Source organism: Castor canadensis, chromosome 7 (genome assembly GCF_047511655.1).
Source record: "Castor canadensis chromosome 7, mCasCan1.hap1v2, whole genome shotgun sequence".
Classification (NCBI taxonomy): Eukaryota; Metazoa; Chordata; class Mammalia; order Rodentia; family Castoridae; genus Castor; species Castor canadensis.
Genome location: NC_133392.1, coordinates 152,904,556 through 152,928,905, shown reverse-complemented (window position 1 = coordinate 152,928,905; position 24,350 = coordinate 152,904,556). Strand labels below are relative to the sequence as shown.

The 24,350-nt window shown below is 44.9% G+C and overlaps 1 protein-coding gene across 2 annotated transcripts in view; it reads left to right on the top strand.

Annotated features, from left to right (window-relative positions):
• The window catches only part of Kazn (kazrin, periplakin interacting protein), a 1,020,937-nt gene that overhangs the window by 134,688 nt on the left and 861,899 nt on the right, over positions 1-24,350 (top strand). The window contains exon 1 of one of the 2 annotated variants that reach the window (XM_074081292.1): positions 23,381-23,690. The exons of the other annotated variant lie outside the window; for it this stretch is intronic. Coding sequence (XP_073937393.1) covers positions 23,678-23,690 — 13 coding nt within the window. The 5' untranslated portion in view covers positions 23,381-23,677. Of the gene's footprint in view, positions 1-23,380; positions 23,691-24,350 lie in introns of those variants that run through there. 2 annotated transcript variants of the gene reach the window in all.

Sequence of the window (24,350 nt, the reverse complement as noted above, 5' to 3'; positions counted from 1 at the left end):
TCCCTTTCAGTCACTTAGGACACTCAGTGAAAGAAAACTGACAAAAAAAATCCCTGCTCTCATGGAACTTGCTCTAGTGATGCAATGCATTATGAGCACACACACACAAAAATACATGAGTTACATAGTAGTTAGAAGACAGTAGGGGACAAAGAAGAGCTGGAGAGGGGAGCCCTGGGGGTCAGGATGGGGGAAGTGCAGCTGTGATTTAAAATAGGTAGGAGGGTAGGCATCATTGAGAAGTTGACCAGTAAGCCATGGCTTGAAGGAGTTAGCCATGTACATGTTTGGAGGGAGAGAATGTCAGACAAAGGGAACATCCAGGGTCAAAGCCCTCAGCAGGAATATCCTCCATGCTTAGGGAATACCACTTGCAGCAGGTGACCTCAGCATCCTGAGTTTGGGGGCGAGCAATAGGAAATGAGGTCCAGGAACAAGCGTTCAGGTGCCCTTCTGCCTTAGTCTCTCGGTATCTTCTGCAATTGAGTTGTGGAAATGGGATGCTGGGGACTGGGTACCAGTTGTATTCACCATCACCTTCCTCTCTGGGCTCCGTCAAAGAGAGAGTGTGTGTGTGGAGGGTGGGTTTGTGTAGCCATCTCCATTCTTCAAAGGACACAGGTAAACCAGTCCCAGCTCATCACTGTGGAGCAGCTGCAGATGGGGCTAGGAGTCCACAGCAGGAAGCAGTACATGACAGACTGCAGGACTGGGAGGAGATATAGATTTGGGTTTGAATCCCTAATTCTAATTTAAATGACAAAAGTCACTTAAGAACAATGAGCCTATTTGTGGGAAATTAACTCCCTGCCTTCAGACAAGAAGGGAAGTTGCCAAGCTCAGGGCTGATCCATTTCTGTCTCCTCTGTGTTCTCCCTGCCATTCTGTGTGTCCTCAAACCCCCAGGACTGACACAAAACTCAAAACTATCTGAAGGAGTCTGGCAAATTGTCAAGTGCTGTAGAGATGTACTTTAAGGTTGTTATCGATGAGACTTGAGGTTGAGTTCGGAGATGACCCTGGCAACTTGCAAGGCAAGATCGTCCCCTTCATTCGGTAGTGGCCCTTGAGTGACAGCTCACCATGATGCTGCAGAAGGTCACAGAAGGACTTGGCATGGCTGAGCATGGGGAATAGATTTTATCATCATGTTTTTTACTTAAAACTATTATTTACACAGTCTGGTTTAGCAATCACTGCCACCTATACATTTTGCTAATTGATTTATGTTAACTTTCCCGTGCTCTGTTGATCGATATAAACAGCTTTGTATTATTGCATCCTGAGAGGTTTCGAACAAACCCTCACATCAGTGCACACAGCAGGCAGGGCGACCTCTCCAGCCCTGTCCTGTGCAGGGGAAAGGAGTCGCAGATAACCATGGATCATCTAGGTTTTTCTACAGTGCTGTAGGGCCTGTTTCTTATCAATCCGGATAGACAAGCTGGTACAGCAGATCCAGGTCAGCATCAAATTGCTGGCAAGGCTGTTGACATGTATATCACCCTTAGGCTGGGGATTTTTATGTAAACCTTTGGTAAAATCTTACTTGGACAATAAAATGAGCTGGCTAGACTTGGGTGGGAGGAGAGAGAGAAAGAGAGAGAGATTTTTTTTTCTGCCCCTGGTATTTTGAACTGAGAGATTTCATGTTTACCTGGCTCAGGCAATAAACCCAAACCTGCCAGAATCATTTCTACCAAATGTAAGTGCCCTGAAATAACACTCACAGCTGACCTTTTCTGTTTGGAAAGAGCTGACTCTTAGCAGGAAATGGAAGCTTCAGGAAGGAGATGAAATGCCAGACTGATGGAGGCGAAGGCAGTAGTCTGGAAGTCACCTAGTCCATGTGGCCAGGGGCTCAGAGTGTGTCGGGGTTGGGGAGTGGGCGGGGCTCCTTCCAACAAACTCTAATAGACTTAAAACCTGGACAAGTTTCCTCTGTGTCTTTAAGATAACAGGGCTATCTTGGTCAGTCTGGATAACCGGCATTCTTCTGAAATGTAGAGTTAATACAATAGATATAAAGAAATCAATCTATATGGTACAAGGTACAAGGTGAAACTATTTTTAATTTCTCTTTTGGTATTACTGGGATTTGAACTCTATCACTTCAGCCATATCCTCAGCCCTTTATGTTGCAGTTATTTTTCAGATAGGTCCCATGCTTTCGCCTAGGTCAGCTTCAGACCACGATCCTCCTACCTCCGCCGCCTGCAAACTTGGAATTACAGGTGTGTACCACCATGCCCAATTTTAAAAATGATTTTTAATTTTCAACAAAGTTATACATGTGTGTAGTTTAAACATCAAATAGTGCTGAAAGGCTCCTCACAGCAAACAGCAGGGCCCATCCTCTGTACTTTCTACCCTACTCTGAGAGTCCCCTCTGAGTTCTTTCAGCTATTTCTTCTGGTATTTGCTTCCCTGTTGCTAAATCCTATCAGCGTATCATCTCATGAATGATCAATTTTGGACAACGGCTGGTGCTTTCATCTTATGCACAGGCAATTATTTCTGATTTTTTTTTTACTCTGCTTTTCTTTCTCCCTGTGCCCCATGGTATAATTCTGTTGTAATTATTGTTTTTTGCATTATTATGATATGAAAATATTGTTTACTGCTGATCCAGATAATATATAGTGATGATACTGCTATGGTTACATTTTCTTTCTTTTCAGCTTAATAAACCTTCATTTTTCCTTTTCCTGGGTTTCTTTTGAACCTTTGTTTTAGTCTTTCTGTATTCTCCATCAGCTCTATAAAAGGCCTCAATGCAATTTTTGACTCAGTCACACCTGTTGGATACTCTATCCATTTCATTTCTTGTTTCCTTCTTGATCTCTCTTCCCTAGAGCCCTCCAACTGCCATCATCTGGTTTGGCTGCTCTCTGAGATGTGCACAGTCATCCTGGCACCTCTCTTCCTTTGTCCTGGAATTCCCTTTGCCTTTCTTTGGTATAAGAGCCTCTGTTTCCCCAACTCAGGTTTTCTTCTTCCTTAGTTTCTTTTCTACCTTAGGTAGACCTCCTTCTTCCTGTGCCCAGGAAGTAACTGTGTATGTTACTCTGCATGGGTGAAGAAGTCTTATTTTCCCTCATTCTGATGGATAGTTGGGTTAGGTAGGGAATTCTAGCTCTTCCTCCCAAGGATCCTGAACACATCATTTTCTGAGTCCTGGTGTCATTCCTGAGAAGTCTGGTGTCATACTGAAATCTAATCTTTGCTAGATAATACCTTATTCCACTCTGGATGAAGAGGATCAACTTTCTTGTAGGATCTTCTCTGTCTCTGGTTCTGGAATTTCATGTTGATGGGTCTTACTGTGGGTTGGGTTTGTGTTTAGTTCTGGGACGTTTTCTTGTGTTATTTCTCTGTTAATTTTCTCACTACTGTTTTCTGTCTCCCTTCCTGGAAATCTTCTAGAAACTCCTAGATCAATCTTCTGATCTTCTTATATCTTCCCCCTTGCCCCCACTTTTCTGGGAATTTCTTCTTCATAAGCATCTACTTCATTGATAGGGTCTGATGTTCTTTTTTTAATTATTATTATTTTATTATTCATATGTGCATACAATGCTTGGGTCATTTCTCCCCCCCACCCCCACCCCCTCCCTTACCACCCACTCTGCCCCATCCCTCTCCCCCCCACCCCCTCAATACCCAGCAGAAACTATTTTGCCCTTATCTCTAATTTTGTTGAAGAGAGAGTATAAGCAATAATAGGAAGGAACAAGGGTTTTTGCTGGTTGAGATAAGGATAGCTATACAGGGAGTTGACTCACATTGATTTCCTGTGCGTGGGTGTTACCTTCTAGGTTAATTCTTTTTGATCTCACCTTTTCTCTAGTTCCTGGTCCCCTTTTCCTATTGGCCTCAGTTGCTTTTAAGGTATCTGCTTTAGTTTCTCTGCATTAAGGGCAACTAATGCTAGCTAGTTTTTTAGGTGTCTTACCTATCCTTACCCCTCCCTTGTGTGCTCTCGCTTTTATCATGTGCTCAAAGTCCAATCCCCTTGTTGTGTTTGCCCTTGATCTAATGTCCACATATGAGGGAGAACATACGATTTTTGGTCTTTTGGGCCAGGCTAACCTCACTCAGAATGATGTTCTCCAATTCCATCCATTTACCAGCGAATGATAACATTTCGTTCTTCTTCATGGCTGCATAAAATTCCATTGTGTATAGATACCACATTTTCTTGATTCACTCGTCAGTGGTGGGGCATCTTGGCTGTTTCCATAACTTGGCTATTGTGAATAGTGCAGCAATAAACATGGGTGTGCAGGTGCATCTGTATGGGACTATCTTTCTCTAGATTTGGAAAATTTTCTGTTATTATTTTGTTGAATATATTACGCATTCCCTTAGCTTGCATCTCTTCTCCTTCTTCAATGCCCATGATTCTTAGGTTTGGTCTTTTGATGGAGTTGGTGAGTTCTTGCATTTTCTTTTCACAGGTCTTGAGTTGTTTAATTAATAGTTCTTTGGTTTTTCCTTTAATTACCATTTCATCTTCAAGTTCTGAGATTCTGTCTTCTGTTTGTTCTATTCTGCTGGATTGGCCTTCCATTTTGTTTTGCAGTTCTGTTTCGTTCTTTTTTCTGAGGTTTTCCATATCCTGGGTGGTTTCCTCTTTAATGTTGTCTATTTTTGTCCTGAATTCATTTATCTGTTTATTCATCATGTTCTCTGTTTCACTTTGGTGTTTATACAGTGCTTCTATGGTTTCCTTTATTTCTTCTTTTGCTTTTTCAAATTCTCTATTTTTGTTGTCTTGGAACTTCTTGAGTGTCTCCTGTACATTTTGGTTGACCCTATCCAGTATCATCTCTATAAAATTCTCATTGAGTACCTGTAGTATGTGTTCTTTTAAATTATTCTTGTGGGCTTCATTGGGTCCTTTGGCATAGGTTATCTTCATTTTGTTGGAGTCTGGATCTGAGTATCTGTTTTCTTCATTCCCCTCTGGTTCCTGTACTAATTTTTTGCTGTGGGGAAACTGGTTTCCCTGTTTTTTCTGTCTTCCCGTCATTGTCTTTAGTGTTGTTACTGTCCCTGTACTGTGTGCAATTAAGTATTTTCTAGCTTGTAATAATAACAATGGTAATATTTAGAATGGAAGGGTGAGCAGAGATGGAAAGCAAGAAGTTAAAGAAAAGGGAAAAACAAATAAACAGACAAGAAGGAGAAAACAGAACAAGGAATCAGACAAGAAAGTTTCAAAGGTATAAACAGGGAGCATTAGTGTACTAATTGACAGTAAGCTGAACAGACATTAGAGAGACAGAGAGAGGATTGAAAATAAAAAAAAGGTAAGAATAAAAATAACAAATAAGTAAATGAAAGAAATATCTATATATAAAAATAAAATGAAAAATAGAAAATTAAAAAAAAAACCCAAAAGCCTCCAAGTTCAAATGCAATGAAGTTTCAGTCTTAATAATTTGGGTGTCCGTCTCAGTCTCCACTCAGATATTGTTCTGTAGTTGTCTCATCAAAGGGGACGCATAAAGAAGAACAAAACTACACACACACACACACACACACACACACACACACACACAAAACTCCCCCAAGTGTCCCAAGTTCAAATGCAATACAGTTTCAGTAAGTTTTTCAGCTTGCAGGTGTAATTCGGTTGTTCTCTCATCAAAGGTAGGGAGAAGACGAAAAAAAAAAAAAAGAGTCTGGAGACAGTTCTGAGAATGGTATCTGCAACTGTGGCTTGCCTGCCCGCTGCTGTCAACCTGCTGTTGCTGGAGGCATTATTTATGCAGATCTCAGGGGTGAGCTTAGCACTCACCTGGCCCCGCAGGCTTTGTTTGTTCAGAGTTCTCCTGTGCGGGAGCCTCTGCTACAAGCTTTCCCCTTTCCAAGCACTGGGAAAGGTGACACTGCACCTGTGTTCTCAGGCCTACGTGTTTATTTGCAGTTCATGTGGGAGGTGGGTCTTCCCCCCTCTCCTGTGCAGTTCGCTTCCTACCTCCGCTTTCACAAGCTTTCCTGCTCCTGATTACTGGCGGTGCTGCTGCTCCTGCCAGCCGCCATGTTTGTTTACAGCTCATGTGGGAAGTGGGTCTTCCCTCCTCTCCTGTGGAGTTTTCCTCCCTCTGCCACTCTCACCAGCTTTCCTGCTCCTGGTTGCTGGGTGTGGTCTCCCGCTCCCGCCAGAGCCTCTCCAGCCCACCTGGCTTGTTTATTTACAGCCCCGGGAAGGAGTCCCTTCCCCCAATCTTCAGTGCTTGGGGTGCCCCACCCTCTTTCCTGCGTGTCTTATTTGTTCTTATTGCTTATTATTCAGTTTCTCTTTTTTCCCCGGGTGGGGGTCGGTCTGTCCAGGGGGCTATGCTGTTCTGGCCCAGGCTTGTCTGTGGGAATACCGTGGTACCGCGAAGCTCACCTGGTCCGCGTCTTCCCAAGCCGTCTGGGCGCGGACAACTGGCGGCCTGGGGGCCCTCCTGGTTTCTCCGGTTAACATGAAGTGGAGATTCTCTGCGCCGGCTGGAGGTGTGGAGGGGTCAAAGTTATGCCTTTTCTCAGTGATTATGCTTGCAAAGTGTGTCTCCAGGTCTCTCCAAGATTTCACTAGAGGAGGCTCACTTTCTGCTTCCTCCCTCTAGCGGCCATCTTGGAATCCCCTCGGGTCTGATGTTCTTGATTCTAGAAACTTCTAGAAGGTCTACAGGAGGCATAAGTCTCCTCTCTGTGCTGAGCTAGGGAAGGGCAAGATAACTAGAAGGGTAACAGCTCCTTATCCAGATTTCAGAGCATTCTGCCTGTTCTCAGCCCTCACCTCAGCACATTCGCCTCAGTACCTGGTACCTCAGGTTCACAAGCATCTCTGGGGCTCCTGGAATGAATCCACTGCCTTTCAGTAATATCTTCCTTTGCCAGAATTTAAATTTAGCCTTCTTTCATGGTCTCCTTTCACAGATTGTGGTTCAGTGACACAGATGACATCCAGTTCCACCAAAACTGCTTTGAAGTCTCTCTTTTCTTCCTTTTAGTGGATTGACTTTTGAGAGAAGAAAGGAATACATCTTCTGCCATCTTGAACCTGGAAGTCAAGCTTTCTATTTAAAGGGCGCCTCAAATTTTTCTTTGGATAATAAAGTGAAAGGTTATTTAATATATGACTGACTGTCTTTGATGTACATCCTTTGTTTATCAGTATTCCAATTAGTATTCCAGTTTTCCTAAAATACTAAAAAGTTTATCTTCCCTCCAAATTTTGGTATGTTACTGAAGGTTAGCAATGAATGGAGTCAGAGCTCACACTAACTTAACTAGCCTCAGTGAGCTCTTGCTGTTGACTTTTGAACAACACAGTTTTCTGTGATTGTGGTAAGATATACCTAACAAAATGCACTATTTTAACCATCTGTAAGTCTACAATTCAATGCCATTAAGAAGATCCACATGTCATGTAACTATCACTACCATCCATCTGTGGGACTTCTTATCCTCTGAAACTGAACCTGCATTCACAGTAAACACTCACACCCTGTCCTCCTTTTCCGCCCATAGCAACTACTGGTTTGCTTCTGTCTATAAATTTGCCTGCCCTGCATGCCTTACCTATGTAGAAGCATGCTGTAGCAGGCCTTTTGTCCATGCCTTATTTCACCTCCCATAATATCCTCAAGGTTCATCCATGTTGTAGCATGTGGTAGAACTCATTTTCTTCCTTTTTAGGGCTGAGTAATATTCCATTGTGTGGAGAGACCATATTTTTTTGATCTGTGCATCCATTGATGGACCCTTGGTTTGCTTTTACCTTTTGGTTATTGTGACTACTGCTGCTGTAAACATGGTGTGCAAATATCTCTTCGTCTTTGACTTCAGTTCTTTTGTGTATGTATTCCAAAGTGGAATTGCTGGATCAAATGATTATTCTATTTTTAATATTTTAAGGAGCTCCTATACAGTTTTACACAGAGGCTACTATTTTCTATTCCCAACAACAGTGAATAAGGGCTCCAATTTCCCCACATCCTCCCAACACTTGTTCTTTTCTTTTCTTTTTAATAACAATCATTCCAGTGGATGTGAATATAATTGACCTTTTAAAAGTACATGATGGGGGGATACTGGAGGGTGAAGATAGCATTATAAAACCCACCAAATACTGTTTGAAAAGGGAGAAGGAAAGAGGAGGATTAAGGGAGCATAAAGAGGGGTGAACTTATTTAAAGTACAATGAATGCATGTTGGCATGATCATAATGAAACCCTCCTGTACTAGTAACGTATGCTAATAAAAATAGTAAAAAAAAATTTAACCTGGCAAAAATAAATCAGTGCTCACTGTGACTTTAAAATTTTTTGAGAAGTACACACTCACCTTTAAGTATGGTGCATAAGGTCCCTCATGGTCTTATCTCCTTTAACCTTCACACTGACTCTGGATGAGGTTCTCTAGCCATCTTATAGATGAAAACACTGATGCCCAGTGAAACTGGGTGACTCACCCAGGGTACTTTAGAGGATAAGAAGCAGAGCTAGTGTTTGGTTTATTCATTCTTGCTTAACAGACAACCCAAATCCTAGGGGCTTAGAAACCACAATTTATTTTGCTCTTTCTGCGAGTTACAGGGCTCTGCTGGGTTGTCCTCAGACATGCATGTCACAGACATGCATCTCTGACATGGGTTGGCCAGATGGTAGCTGGGGCTGGATTCCAGTGAAGGCTACACTGGCATGGATACCCAAATGTCTTCTTTATGTGCACATGTGCCTTCTATGTGCTCTGCCAAACGATTGTTTTCTCTCTCCAGCACAGTAGCCTGGCCTTCTTACATGGTGGCTCTAGCCTCCAGGAGGCAAGATCAGAAGCTGCCAGGGCTCTTGTCAGGGGCCCACACAGTTTTGTGTCCATTCCATGCTGGGTCCATGAAGATTCAAGGTATGGAGACCACCCTCAGACGTGGGAGCAGCTACATAACCATAGAGCATGTGGGATGGAAGCTACTGGCAGAGGAGCCTTGAAAACTGGTCTCCCACAACCAAGTTCCAGGATCAGAGCCCCCAGCTGACTGACTCCCAAGCTAGCTTGCCTAACCAGCCTGCCATATTGCATTTCTTTTGCTTGATGTTTACTATTAGGGTTGTTAACATCTGAAGAAACAGAATTGTTAGTTATCACCTAGTCCTGTGGTTTTCAAAGCTGTTTTCTTAAAAAGAAGCTTGAACTCTTTCCTCAAGTGATAACTTGCCAGGAAGTACAGAGTTTAAAATGCGTATTATAGGTACACACTGTGGAAACTCACTGCTCTCTCCCTCCCAAGCCATGTGACTTTGAAGAAGTTAATTTTCTACTTTGTAAAATGGAAATGATAATGGTACGAAGACCCAATACAGGGTTATAATGAAGAGTAGATGAATTAATATGTGTAAGTGTTGAGAGCAGTGACTGGCATACAGTAAGGTCAATAAATGATAGTTGTGCTGCTGCTATTATTATTATTATTTATTATTACTATTATTGTCATTATGTGGGATAAACGAGATGTTCTAAAACAAAAATTGGCAATGGAACTCCTCTCTTGATCAACTGTAGCCAATGGGGTACAATTGTGTGTCTCCTAATGATGGAGACATGTCCTGAAACATGTGTCCTTGGGTGATCTTGTCCTGTGAACATCATGGAATGTACTCACAAAATCTAAGATGGCTGTGATGTCACTGGGTCATATAACCTTATAGGACCACATTGTATGTTCAGTCCATTGTTGACTGAAGTATTGTTATGAGGTGCATGACTGTTGCTGAACGTATTCTCAACTGATAGATGGGACAATGTGAAAGATTAAGGATAGCTACAAATGGTTCACAGCTCCTCACATCAAGAGGTAACTCCCTCCCTACTGCATCTGAGCTAGTGTTACAGATGTGCTTGGCAATACAATGTGACAGGGATTTCTGAGGCTAAGTGAGGATATCCTTGCAGCATCCACCTGTGTGGCTTAAACCACAAGCTCTGAAGGAAACTGCTGCCATGCAGGAAACCCATCTACCCTTAGACCACCATGTTACGAGAAGCCATTCACAGTGGTCCTGAGGGATGATATGCCACGTAGAAAGAGAGAAGCTAAGGAGCCTCCAGGGACCAGTTATGTAAATGACAAAGCCACATTGGAAGGAGGTCTTCCTGCTGCAGCCACCTCTGCTGGCATCATGTGGATCAGAGGAAAGCCACCCAGCAGAGCCCTTCCTGAATTCCTAACCCATGCAACTAGGAGCCACTAGGTTCTGAAGATAGTTCATGGCACCACCATGGATAACTAGAGCAGGACACACACCCAGTAGCTTCCCTTGTCCATGGGAAGATCCTGTTCTAGAGAGAAGAGCAACCCACTGGGTTCCCCCACCAAGGACAGAGACTTGAGAGTTAAAGGCAGAGACTCTGCACTACAATGCCTGGGTTCAAATCCAAGCTCTATCATTTTGCTAATTGAGTAAGATTCCTACCTTAAATCTCTTAATCCAGTGGAAAGAATTAAATTAAATCATATATTTGCAAATTAATTAGAACAGTAACTGGCCCACAGTACACTCAAAAAATGTCTACAGTTCTTATCAATTATTAGCTGATAGCACTTCCTGGGTCAGAATCCATCTTCCCTGATTCCACTCTGATGTGTTCCCAGGAAGCCAGCCAATGGTGGGGACTCAGGTTTCCAGTCTGGCTTCCTGACTTCCTCATTTTCATTTCCATCCCCTACTATTTTCTTACTCACAACTGGGTATGACAGGAAACCAAGGGGAAAGACAGGATTCAGGCCACTGAGAGAGGTTGGAAGTTTGACTCCATAATGCAGAGAATAAATGGGGGCCATTTGTCCTGATACTCCTATTTCCAGAGGAGCACTTTTTATATGAATTCTCTAAAAAAATTACTTTCAATCATCTAGTTAGAAACCACCAGCAGTTTAATAAGAAATTTAATAGGAACCATGGATGGAAGTCTCACCTAATGATGGCTCTGTAGCAATAGCATCTGCTGCAGGTTCACTGACAATCATCCTCAGTGTACCACCTTCTTTCTTCCCCAATGAAAAATTAATAGAAAATCCCCATCCCAGATGCAGCCAGAACAAACACTGCTGGAGCCAAAAATAGAAGCAGTCCCTGTGAAGGGTGTAGAGGGTTTAGTACCCTGGTGTTTTTTATATGCAAGTCTGTTGTTTAAAATTTAGGCAGGAGTAGGAACACATATATTTATTACTTAAAAAAAAAGAAGGAAGAAAGAAGCCCAAGGGTGTGTGTGTGTATGACCCAAATGCTCTCCAGTGTCACATCTTCCCTGATGCCTTTTGACATAAAACACAAGTCGTTTTTCTTCCTCTTTGGAACATTGCTTGTGGGTATCATTGGTGACAGCTGCTTGGGTCAGACCCAATGAGAGAACCCACAGAGGGTCCCTGCACTGCAATTGCACTAAATGGCGGAGGGATATTGAGCAAGATGTAGATGCCAAGGGCCAGCCAGCATCTTCCCCCTCCCCATCCCTTCCTTTCCCAATCTCCCTTCCTCCTCACCCATACTCACTGAGATTCCCAGGAAGAGGATGTGGCCAGGGTCACCTAACCGTTGCCTCTGAACTGCCCTGTTAAGTCCTAAGCAAACATTAACCACAGTAGCCATTTTGCTAGAATTTTGTTAGTATTAGAAAAAGTCCATCTGAAAGCAATATTGTAATCTGATGGGATGCACCTGGATTGGGATTAAACTGCCTGAGGCATTTGTATGAACTTTCTCTGTCCATCAGATTCACTTTACTTGCTTCCTTGCCTGTCTGTCCATCCATCAATCCATTCATCCATCCTTACAATTCATCCATCCATCCATTTTTTCTGTTTCCCATAGGTTTATTCAAACTCCTTGTCTGAAGCAGTTCTTATCAATTCTCAATCAACTTGCCTGGCTGGTTCTAATGATACTGAAGCCTGGTGCTCTGCTCTGGTGGAAGGTGGGGTGAGAATTGCAGAGCTCCCTTCACTGTTCCCATCATGGGCTCCCAAAGCACCTTCTTAGAACACTAGACTCTAATGAACACATCTTTGACAACCACTAATCCTGGTCATTTACCTAATCCTCAGATTTCAATTTATTCTTACACATCTATCTTGGTTCTCCTTGATATGTGGCCTGGGCATCCACATGGCATTGACATATATCCCTTGCATGTTCCCCACGGCTGCTCAAAGACAACACTTCAAGATGGAGCCCGTCACCCTCAAACCTCGCTCCAAATCAACAGTGTCTTTTTTTTTCTTTGAGTGGTAGAATGGCCATTGCTTAAGTGGTCATGCAAGTCAGAAATTTTGAAGTTCCTGATAAGACTTTTGCTCCTCATAAAGAAAAAACTTTAAAGCCACTGAACAGGAAGCTCCATGAATGGGTGCAAGGTTCATCTTCCATGTAGTTCTATCCAATGAGGGCTCTCTGACAGACCAGCTGAGGGGTTGGGTCTGGGGCCCACTCAACCAACCTCTAGCTGTGTGATTTGAGCAAATTACTTAACTTCTCTCTGCCTCACTTTTCTCAATTGCAAAATTGGAAAGTGTCTACTTGCTAGGTTTGAGAGATTAAATAGCATAGTATTTGCAAGCCTTTGGCGTAATGCCCAACAAGAAATAAGTAAGTGCTTGGTGGTTGCTGGCTCACCCTTCTCATCAATTCCAGATCAGCAATTCTGGCTGCATACATCTCAGCATTTCTTAAGTCTGCCTCCTCTTCTCCATGCTCACCATTGTTGTTCTTTTGGGCATCCATACTTTCCAACTTGGACTATTTTAACAGCATTCCAACCTGAGCCACAAAACTGGATTTTCTAAAAGACACATTTGAGCACATCCCCTCCTCTTTCTGTTTAGGATCCTCAGTAGCAACCTGTTGCCTACTGGAATGTTCTCTGCCTCCTCAGCAAGGAATGTTAGGCTGTGCATGATTGCTGGGGGCACCTCTGTCCCTCTCTCACCTCTATGCCACCCTCCCTCCCACTATCTCTCTCTTCCTTTTCTCCCTTCCTTCCCTCCTCCTCTGCTCCTATCCTTCTCTCTTTAGACAGTCAGTGTCTCAGGAATTCCACCTGCCACTGGGGTGACATTAAGGGAAAAGAGGGTCCTTGCTCTCAGGAAGCTCATGTGAGAGAGAGATGGGAAGCAACAATCTTCTAGGCACAGCTGCTGCCTGAAATGATGGGGACATTTGTCCTGGTCAAGTAGAAATATCCAGGAAAGTATTCCCATACCTACTTCCAGGCTGGTGGGGGCCTTGTTTTCCCACTCTTTGTGGAATGCTTGTGAGGTCATTGTGGCAGGCAGAGCCTAGGGTGACCCCATGATCCCCACCTTGTCCTTGAGAGTAGGCAGAGCTAATGGTTTGTTCTGACTCATGGATCACTTGAAGGCAATGGGAGGGGATCACCCCATTTGTTGTGTCACATGAGAAGGTGATGGGAGGCCCTCCTGTGACCACATTATGTCATATAAGACTGTCTTGCTGGTCACTTTTGCTCTACCACTAGCCTTGAAGAATCAAGAGGTCATGTTGTGAGAGAACAAATGGGTGGCCCATGTGGCAAGGGACACAGTTCTACCACCATGAGACATTGAATTTCCCCAACAACCCGAGTGATCTCAGAAGCAGATCTTCTCCAATTGGACCTTCAGATGAGAATGTAGCCCAACCAAGATCTTTACTGCCATCCAGTGAGACCCTAAAGTGCAGAACTTAGGTAAGACACACCTGTATTCCTGACCTACAGAGCCATGGGCAGTAGGTAGGTGATACAATACAAAGCTATGATTGTGCTCATTTGATAGCTAGCAGTAAAGAGCAAGTGCAGGGGGTCCTCCTGCACTGAAAGTTTCCCTCTGCTCAGCTGTGTGGGATCCTGGCCCGTCTAACAGCACAGGTGGGGAGCAGAAGGCTCTAAATTCTGACCATGACCTGGAGCTGAAGTATGGCTGTCCCAGTACCTGCATGCTTTGCCAGCACGGGACCCATCTGTTAAAAAACCAAAAGATTACTATAATCCAGTCCAGGTTCATTTTAATATATTCATTCCTACATTCGTTCTGATTAAAAAGAAATAAAGCTGAAAACGTTTCCATGGGCACCTAGAAGGATCTTCAGCTCCCGGCATGTATCTGTGACACCTGGTAGATCACAGGCTCTGTTACAACCTCCCTGTCCCACAGGCCACTTTGGAATTTTTGGTTTTTTGTGATACTGGGGTTTGAACTCAGGGCCCCGTCTTGCTAGGCAAGCACTCCACCACTTGAGCCACTCACCCAGCCCCGCTTTGGAATTTTTTGTGGATTAAACTTGAGTGAAGGAAGAGAAGCTGAGCACAGGGTGGGAAAGGCAGAAAACAGGAAGGGGAGGAAGAAACGGTTGGCATCCTGTCTCGATATTTATTCAAGTTCTCTCCTGCAATGCTCCTGAAGTGACGAGGATGAGGTGGCTGAGTCTTTGCCCTCAGGGACATCCTATTTAATAGAGAGGTATGGTACATACCCGATAATTACAAGTTAAGATAGAAGGTGATAAGGACCAAAAGGAAGAAAAGAGAATGAACCAGTGAAGGACAGAAAAGGTTCTGTGTTGGGATTCTTTGTTCATTTGTTTGTTTACTGGCTTATTTATTTGGCAAACATTTACTGAGTTAGAGGTCATGCCTAAGAGATAACAGTGTGTTATCTCTTAAGTGTGTTATCTCTTAAGGCAAGTCCCTTGCCTTGGAGGAACTCACAAGCTAGTGGAGGAGACAGATGATTTTAATGCAATGTGTGGAGGGATATAATCAATGCAGGCTCCAGAGAGCCGCTTGGGTGTGAGACCTGGCTGTAGGACAGGGGTACCAGCCATGGCACTGAGGACATACGGGGACGGGGTGGGGTGGGCATCCTGTGCATTGGAGGATGTGCAGCAGTGTCCACGGCCTCAACTCTCCCTTGCCTTTACCTTTCAGTTGGGATAACCAAAACCATCCCTCTGGGATGGGAATTGTTCTAACTGGGAAATCACTGTTCTAAGATTTACCATGTAACCTTGATGAGTTATTTAATTTGTGATTCAGTTCCCTTATCTATAAAATAGGGATTGAATAGGACCAGTTTGACTGGCTTATGGATTCAATGAGATGCTATGTTTAAAATTCTCAGAGCATGGGCTGGCACACAGTAAGCACCCAATCACCGTAGACATAGTGGGTATCATGTGGATGGATTGGATCAGAGCCTGCAGTGCAGAGATGTGGGTGAGTAACACGTGAGCTGAGGAGTCTTGAAATATTAAGACATGTACATATGAATTTGGTGAGTGAATGAAGGTTCCAGAAAACCAAAGGTTCCATTGACCAAATAAAGGAGTGCATCCTCTGAGTCAGGAAGGTTTCCCAAGTCAGTTTGAAGGGGAGTGGAGGCTTCTCAGACACCTTACAGGAAGGTAGTCCACTGGGCAATGGCTGTAGCTAATAGTTCCCTGCAGAGCTAAACCATCCAAAGCCACCACAACTAGTGCCCTGGCTCCCCAGGGAGAGCCCTGGAGTTCCTGTGCCAAGAACAGGATGAGTCAGAGCTTGGCCCTCTGGACTCTCCACTCTCCTAGTCCCCAGAGCAAGGGGGAGGAGTGTGGTCTACAGCAGATGGGCCTGCAGATGTGGGCTTAGCTCTGCGGGACCCCAATCTGGATCTGAATCATCTCCTTCACTGCCCCATCTTTCTTCTCTGGTCTGTTCTCTGCCCCTCCATCCCTGCCTTACTCCAAATCCATAACTTCTACACTTTGCCCAGGGTTGTACAAGTTTTTCTTCTGGCTTCAAGGTCCAGTTATTCCCACAGCCTCCTCCACTAAGAAGACAATTCACCTTCTACCCTAACTTTGTACCAGGCATTTGCCTACCCATAGTTGGCAAAATAATGGTTCCCCCAAAATGTCCTCATTATAATCCTGGAACTGTGAACATGTTACCTTACAGGGTAAAAGGGACTCAGCAGATGTGATTGAATAAGAAACCTGGATATGGGGAGCGATCCTAGACTATCTGATAGGTGATCAATCACACAGATCCTATCTTGCGCAAGCAGGAAAGTCAGAATTAGGTGTACAGATTGGAAGCAAAGGTTGGAATGATGTGGGGCTACGGGTGGCCACAAATTAAGAAATGTGGTGACCTCTAGAAATTGGAAAAAGCAGGGAAACAAACTCACATACATACATACCCGAGCCTCCAGAAAGGACCCAAGCTGGCTGACACCTTCATTTTAGCTCTACAAGACTCACTTCAGACTTGTGACTTTCAGAAGTGTAAGGTAACAAGATTGTGCTGTTTTGAGGTACAGTTTGTGGTCATTTGTTCTAGGAGCAACAAGAGACTAATACACCAAAGGAGAAGAAAGGTTCTGAGAGATTCCAAGGTGGGTTTTGCTCCTGATCATACAGCAGGTGAGGGAGGGCCTCAGACACAAACAGGTCTGACTCTGAAGGCTGTGTTTGTCCTGAGACACTAGATCGGCAGAAGTCTTTCTCACAAACAGGAGGTTAGGGAGGCAAGCGATCCAGACTGACTATGGCCTCATCTCTGTACACCATCAAGGCTCTCAAATGTGAGACAGCAAACAAACAGGCAGGCAGACAGACAGAAAGCATTCAGACTTTAAAATCCACTCTCGAAGCCAAAGCTAACTGTGGATGAGGATGTGCACATTCCTGTAACTTGAGGCTAGGCTCTCCTTTCCCTGGGGTGTATTTAGAATGTTGTGATGATCATGGCCTCCATTCCTATAGGAGTGTTAGGTCTGCTGTGCTAAATGCCTGGCCTACTGAGCTGATCCAGTAGACCATTGAAGAAGAGGATACCTGCAGGAGGAGAAGGAGGAGGAGATGGAGAGGGAAGGAGCAAAGGAGAGAAAAGCTGGAAGGCAACTGCGATGATGGGCCAGGCCGCTGGTGATTTTCCAGAATGCAGGCTCCATACAGGCAAGGATTCTTTGTTTTTATTTCTCTGCTGTGTACCTAGTGTCTAGTCTCAATAGGTATTTTAAGCAAATAAATATGACAGAATACTAAGAGCACCAGGGACATGGGTGTGAGTTCCAGTTTGCCAGAAATTTTCTTAGCTTCTCTGAACTCCTTTCAACACTTTTTTGGGCTTGGGGACAGATACCCATGCATTTTCACTTAAAAATCCTTGTAAACCATGGCTTATGAAGCATAGTGCTAAATATCTGATTGGGTACAATGCGTGCATGAACTCATTAGCTTCTCCCAAAGGTCATGAGGGAGGTTACTTTCTCCATTAGGCGTGAGAAAACTGAGGACTGGGGAGGTGAGTAACTCACTTACGGTCAAGTGCATGTAAGTGACATTGCTTTCTAACTCCAGAGTCTGGATTTTCCCTTTTCCCCATGTGCATTATTAAAGGGAAAATACTGACCTTGTGCTAGTCTATAACAGTATCCTTGAATTTAACAGCTTTTCATGAGGGTCTCAAAAAGAAGGACCCCTGAATTCCATGTAATGCTCCCCCACCCAAATGTTACTTATTCATTCCATTGTAGTAGGTAATTTCTGTAATAGACTAGCTTATTCTTTTCATTTTCTGTATCTGAGCCCTTGGGCCTTCTGTTGCAGGAGGGCTCAGACAGAGACTGAGAGGGAACCAAAGCTTTCAGGAAGCAAGTGTATTAAGCAAGCCAGCAGCAGCTCAGGGGACTCGTGTCCAAAGGCTGAGCCACGAGAACAAAGGGGGTCTTCCTTATATACCATTTACAGCAGGTTACAGAAATGGCTGGGGTGGGGGGTACACCTTGTCCCATGCATAGTCACTTGTTATTTATTGGACTCTAACCTCTCGGGCAAGGTGAACTTTCTCTGGTCTCCAGGTAACATTCCCCACTTAGGTTTTTCTGTTTCACTGTAGCACTCATTATGTCCCTGCCCCCTCCCTGCCTTCCTGTCAAGTTCCCCCACTTCTGGGTTAAAGAGCATCATCTTGATAAAGACTGCAGTGCCAGGGGATTAGGCAGGGTTATATCAGGCTTGCTCTTAAGACAAGGAACATTGTCCCTATTAAGATTGTGAACCCACATAGGCTTGAGAACCAGCTCCTGAACAAGTCACTGGGACTCCATCACTTCCTGGTCTGCAGAGGGACATGGGCAAGTTTTTATCTTGTCAGTAATCTCATTAATTACCTTATCCTCATCATCGATCTGGTGATTGAGATTATTCTAGGCTATTGTAGCCAGTGGGTGAGGTTGGGGGTCCGTGTGATTGAGAGCCCCCCAACACTGAGTCTTCTGAGTTGCATCATTGTAAAACTTTTGTCCCAAGCAGATCAAGTCCCCTACAGGGAGGAGAATTGGTCTTTTGGACAGGAGATACAGTAATTCTCTTTAGCCTCCCATGGCCAATGGTCTTTCAGTCATTCCTCCACAAACCTAACACGAAGTTACCTTCAGAGTCTGTGCTATGGACTCAGCTAGTGAGAGGAGCAGGTTTTTGGTTGTAACTGAGATGGGAAACTCACTCTGTATCTCCTTGTAAAGGAGTGAAAGGCCTGGCATGAGGAGCTCTCATGAGTGATCACAATGAGTTGAAAATACAGCAAAATACTGGGGTCTGTTTCCTTTTTAGAGATTGAAATGTCAAACGTTTTCCCAACTTCCCAGCCTGTTTCATTGAGGATGAAAAGAGTGAAATTACAGGGTGACAGGCACCAAGAGTGCAGTCTGGGGTTGCTTTCCTTTTTGTAAAAGGGCTGCAGATCCACGTGAGGTATGGACCTCCCCTTTCAGCCAAGTGTCCCACCTTTCACAACCCCAATAAGGGCAGTAGAGTTGTTCATAGGACGCACAACCAGATGTCCCACTGTTATCTTTTGGACATATATGCTTGTCATTTAACCTGTAGGTCCTTTCCCAGGCTAGCCCCCCACAGTTGCCCTAAGGCCCAGTGTTTTTAGCTATTGCGGCACACACGTCACAGTCTATGGACACAGGTGTGTTGGGGTCACTAACCTGGGTGCGGTTAAGGAGCTTCCCAGTGCTGGTGAAGCTTTGGGCCTCTGGCCAGTGCTCCTGAGGGTGATGGGGTGAAACCAGATACACTGACCATCACGAGAGCACACTGAGTAGCTGGTATGGCTGTGGGTGCCTGGCCCAGCAATGGTGCCTGCACAGGAATAGTAAGTATGGAAAACCAGAGTTTTGGTGACAGCACTCCCTGCTTGGGCAGTGTGCATACATGAGTCACAGTCCAAAGCCTGGGGTTTCCAGGTAGTGAACTGACCAAGATTAGCAAGAAGAGTACACAGAATGGACTCATCCTCAAAGGTGAGACAGACGACTCCTCAAGCTTCTGCCATGCATAGACTAGTCAGCTTCCAGAGTGACTAGAGCAGGGCTGACATCTCATCATCCTTGGTTTCCTGGTGTCTCCTGGGAAGCAGGGTCCTTTCGGGGAAGGGCACTAGGGTTTTGAAGGTGATCTTGTATAGTGAGACCGGGTCAGGGATGCACTCCCATTCGAGGGAAGCTGGCTTCACTCTGCTGTGGTGGATCCAGGGAAAAATCTCTGCTACCTTAACTGCTGTGGGGTGGACAAACAACAACAAAAGGGCCCCTCCAGTGGGGCTTCATGGTTGAACATTTCATTTCTTTACCCAAACAGCATCCCCTGGTTTATAAGCGTGTGTGGAGCTGTCAGGCTGATAGATAGTCTCTCTCTTATCCAGTCATTGATTTTTGAGAGAGTCAATGGAGGGCCTGTATCTGTTGTCCCAGGGTGAGGTCACCTATTTTCTTAAGGTGCCCTCACAGGCCCTTGACTAAGGGGATAGACACCCAAAAAGAATTTCAAAAGGGAAGGGACCAGTCTGTGTGTTGGGGCTGGACCTAATCCTGAGCAAGCTGTGGGCAGTACTTGATCCCATTGTAGGTGGGTCTCCTGGCATAGTTTTTCCACTTGCAATTTAGCGTCCTGCTCATACATTCTACTTTCTCTGAACTCTGCGGGTGGTAGGCTGTGTGTAGCTTTTAAGTTACTTTTAATCTCTTAGCCATTAACTGTACCACCTCAGCCACAAAGACTGGCCCATTGTCTGACCCTATAGACACAGGTATTTTGAGTTGAGGGATGATTCTCTTTAACAGGCATCTGGCTCCTTTTTGGGCTCTCTCAGTCCGAGTGGGGAAGGCTTTTATCCATCCTGAGAAGGTGTAGACAAACACTAGCAATATTGGGAATTGTTCTGCACCTTTTACGTACTGTCTTACTTACGCTGGAGAGCTTAGGGACATAAAAATGCTGGGCCAGGGTAGTTTTGAGAGCTGTGGGCCCTGAGCAAGTTCCTTCATGGAACTGTTTGACAAATGTGGGAGCCAGTGACTATGGTATGGCAATGTGACCATCAGTAAACTTCGACCATCAGTCTGGTAGAAAAATTTCCCCTTCAGTCTCAAAACAAGCCTGTTCTTGTGAAGTATACCATGGATCCCATTCAGATAAGGGGCACAGGAACAAGGTAGCTGCCAGTGAGGGTAAGGTTTGTCCTCCTGTGAGGGCTGCTCACCTGGCTTTCCTATCACCTTTTCGATTTCACCAAACAGCTGATGTCTCCCCCTTCTGGTGCCCTGGGCAGTGCATGTCTGCTACTCACTTAGGGGCCCATACAGCTTGTAGTAGTTTGGGAATATTTTGCCCTTATTTAACACTTTTTAAATCTGAGTTAGAAGTCCCAATTGGCCGTGATCATGTTTTAATGACAGTGTCCAGAGTCACTACTGCATATCCAGCAAAACGTGTCTTTTTGGACAAAGCTGTTGCCATCTGTTAAACACTCAACATCCAGATGACTGTTGGGCTGGTTGGTCAAGCCTGGCTGGCTGGAGATTGCCTCATCCATAATCTCTAAACAGTTGTGCTCCAGTGAGCCTGAATTAATTAGGGTGGCTGGGTTTACAGTCTTACAACCTCTAGCTGGATATTTGTGTTTTTACATAACATGCTTTGATATTCGACCTTTCGGGAGTTTTTTAACCAATAATTTTCTTTATATTCCATGGGAGTCAAAACAAAGTGGGGAACTTGAACTGTGAGTTCTAAGTTTGTCTGCTTCAGCCACCAAGTAGGCAGTGGCAGCCAGGGTTTGCAGGCAGGGCAGCCAGCCTGGGGAAACTGCATCAAGTTACTTTGATAAATTGGCCACAGGGCAGTGCCAGGAACCTAGCAGCTGGGTCAAGACTCCTACAGCTGTCCCAGAGGAGGCCCAGAGCAGGGCGTTTGTGAGTGCCCTCTTAACTTTTTTTTAAAGGGCTTTTTTGTTTGTTTGTTTCTCTCCCTATACTGTGGGTTCCCGCCCTCCACCCTTTGTGGCTTCATAAAGGGGTTTTGCCAAGACAGAGTAATTGGGGATCCAGATCTGGCAGAAACCTGCAGCTCCTGGAAATTCTCTAACCTATACAGTGGCACATAAAGGGGGGTGGGACTCCTCGGGGTCCCCATATAAATATAGGGTTTTTTTTTTTTTTGGCTTTTTACATTTTTCCCTGTACTTGGAAGCTGCTGCCTCCCTGGCTACCATAACCTTACAAGCTTTCTCTAGGTGGGGCTTCAGCCATGTGGGCTGACTGAGGACTGCATCCTGCCAGAAGTCAATATGAGAACCATCTGGGTGTTTCAGGCTCCCCTACAACCACTTTAAAAACTCTATTGACTATGACCTTATCTAAAGATCCTTTTGAGGGCCATCCTACACTATTTCACAGAAGGTGCTAAGCTTGTCAGGAGTCAGTTTGACCCCGTAATCTCCATTAAATCCCCTTTTAAAGTTCTAGGGGTGTTCTTACTCTGACCTCCTCCCATTCCTCCCATTTGCCAGCTGTCTAGACAGAGACAAAGACAGAAGGGATGAGGGCTGTGGAGAGGAGGCAAGTGGTCCTCCTCTTTGGCACACAGGGGAAAACAAATAACACCACTTGCTTTGTCCACCTCCGGCAGCTCCCCTCACAGGGATGTAGGTGTCTCTTGGCCACAGTGAGTTCATATAAGTCCTGGACCTGAGGCCTCGTTAGGACTCACCCTAGACCATATGAGTTCACCATGGACCTGTGGATCAGAACTCCACACTCACTTCATAACCCAGCTACGTCTCAGGTTCACACTTGCACACATTCTCACACAGCACAGTACTTTCACCCCACTCCCTGAACCTGAAAGTCACAGTTTCACCCCTCAAACGGGCATTACTCAGGTGCCTTTTGAGAGTTGATCAGACTCCCCTTCTGCCTCCTGAGGCAGGCCTGAATTTGAACCCAGTTTCTTACCAGTCAGATGAGCAGGGCTCCCAGGTTGGTTCCCAAGTCTTTCCACGTTCCTTTGTACAACCGGTCTTACCTCCTTGGCTCACCAGGAGAGAGGCTCCATCCTCCAGATCAACACAGTCTGGTGGTGCCTGGCGGGGGCAGCCCTCCCAGAAGGTGGGGATGTTGAGCCAGTGACGAAGAGGTGAAAACACCACCCTCCAAATCCTGGGTGGGCCCCCAGAAATGATGTAGGAGACAGAGACTGAGAGGGCACCAAAGCTTTCGGGAAGCAACTTTTTTAAGCAAGGTGGTAGCAACTCAGTGGACTTGTGTCCAAAGGCCGAGCCCTGAGAACAAAGGGGGAGCTTTCCTTATATACCATTTACAGCAGGTTACAGAAATAGGGTGGGGCACAGCTTGTCCCATATGTAATCACATGCTATTTCATTGGCTGTTTTAACCTCTGGGGCAAGGTGACCTTCCTCTGGTCTCCAGGTAGCATTACCCAACTCTGGTTTTCTTGTAGCACTCATTACTCTGTCTTCCCCCTCCCTGCCTTCCTGCCATAATTCCTGGCCATCCACATGTCTTGCAGGACGTCAAGCAATTCTGGTGCATCCAGCAGAATCATGGCATGTCTGTGGGCAGTGTCACCCCCACTGCTCTGTCATCATTTACATAGATTGCCTCTGAGTCACCTGCCATCTGTGTCCTATGGCCTCTCTGCCTCCACACCCAGGAGGTGGGGTGTAATAGAGCCCCTCCTCCCTCATAGCCCCCACCTGTGCTGTCACCCTGTCCCTCCCTCTGTGTTCCCACCTTCCCACAAGTCCCACAAGAAGTCAGGGGCTGTTTCTGCTGGCTCCAGGGAATTCCGCACAGATCCAATCTCCTTTCTCCTTTAGTCTGGGAAGAATCCCTCCCCATCCTAGCTGTCTTCCATCCTCTCTGCTTTACCACAAACCCACTTAGGTCTTTGTTAAAACACTGCCAGGAAGACACAGGGCTGCTTCCCTTCTGTTCTCTCCCTTGTGTCTTCTGCAGGGCAGTAAGCACAGGGAAGGGAAACAGATGAAGAAAAGAAAAAGCCTCAGGCTAATATTTCTCACTGTCACCCAGTCCCACATCAAATATTTAGCAAGTACCTAGTCTGTCCTGGGCTCTGTGCTCAGTGATCAGTAAAATAGTGAATAAAGGGGGATGTAGCTGTGAATCAAAGAAATGTGTCTGTGACTCTTTAGGGTTTGCAGAAACAGCATTATACAAAAAAACAAAAAAAAACGAGTTGTGAAATGTACCGTGAAGAAATGACTAGGATGCTGGAACCAGGAGCAAGAAAGGGAGGAGGGGCTAGTGCAGATGGAATGGTCAGGTAAGTGCTCTCTGAAAGATTATATTTAAGCTAATATTCATGAAATGAAAGGAGCTAGTATATAATGACAGATTAACAGATTTGCAGGCAAAAGGATCAGCATGAGCCAAGGCCCTAAGGTAAGTAAGAAAGACTGAAATATTTGAGTTACTAAGAAGTCTATTATAAATAGTCGTGTACCATGAGACTGGAATTATTACCGTGATGCGACCTCAAATGACTGCTTTGGGATGATGGAAGAAGAGTTTGTGATGTCTTTAGCTGTCTGGGAATTTGGAACAAGGAGGGTGAGGGTTGTATGGCTGAATTAGAATTGTCTTCTAATGTGTATGGATAGTTAAGGCACAGTGCTTCTTCTCTTGTCTTCTAATTACAAGACAGGGAACCCAGGGGAGTTGGATATAAGAGTTAGTGAAACAGTTTATAGGGTTACTGTAGAGCCACTGTGCCTTGGACTGAGGGGCAGGTACACATTGCATTTTTCATTTGCAAACGCACGTTAAACTCCATCATTTGGTTGCAACATTGTGGGTTTCCCTTGTTTTCCTCTGCTTGGTTTGGAGGAGCTGGAACCAGTTTTAGAAGCAGACCTCCAAATCACCCCCTCTTATATTCTTTCAGTGACTTTTGGTGAACAAATTTCTGCCTGTCTTAATCTCT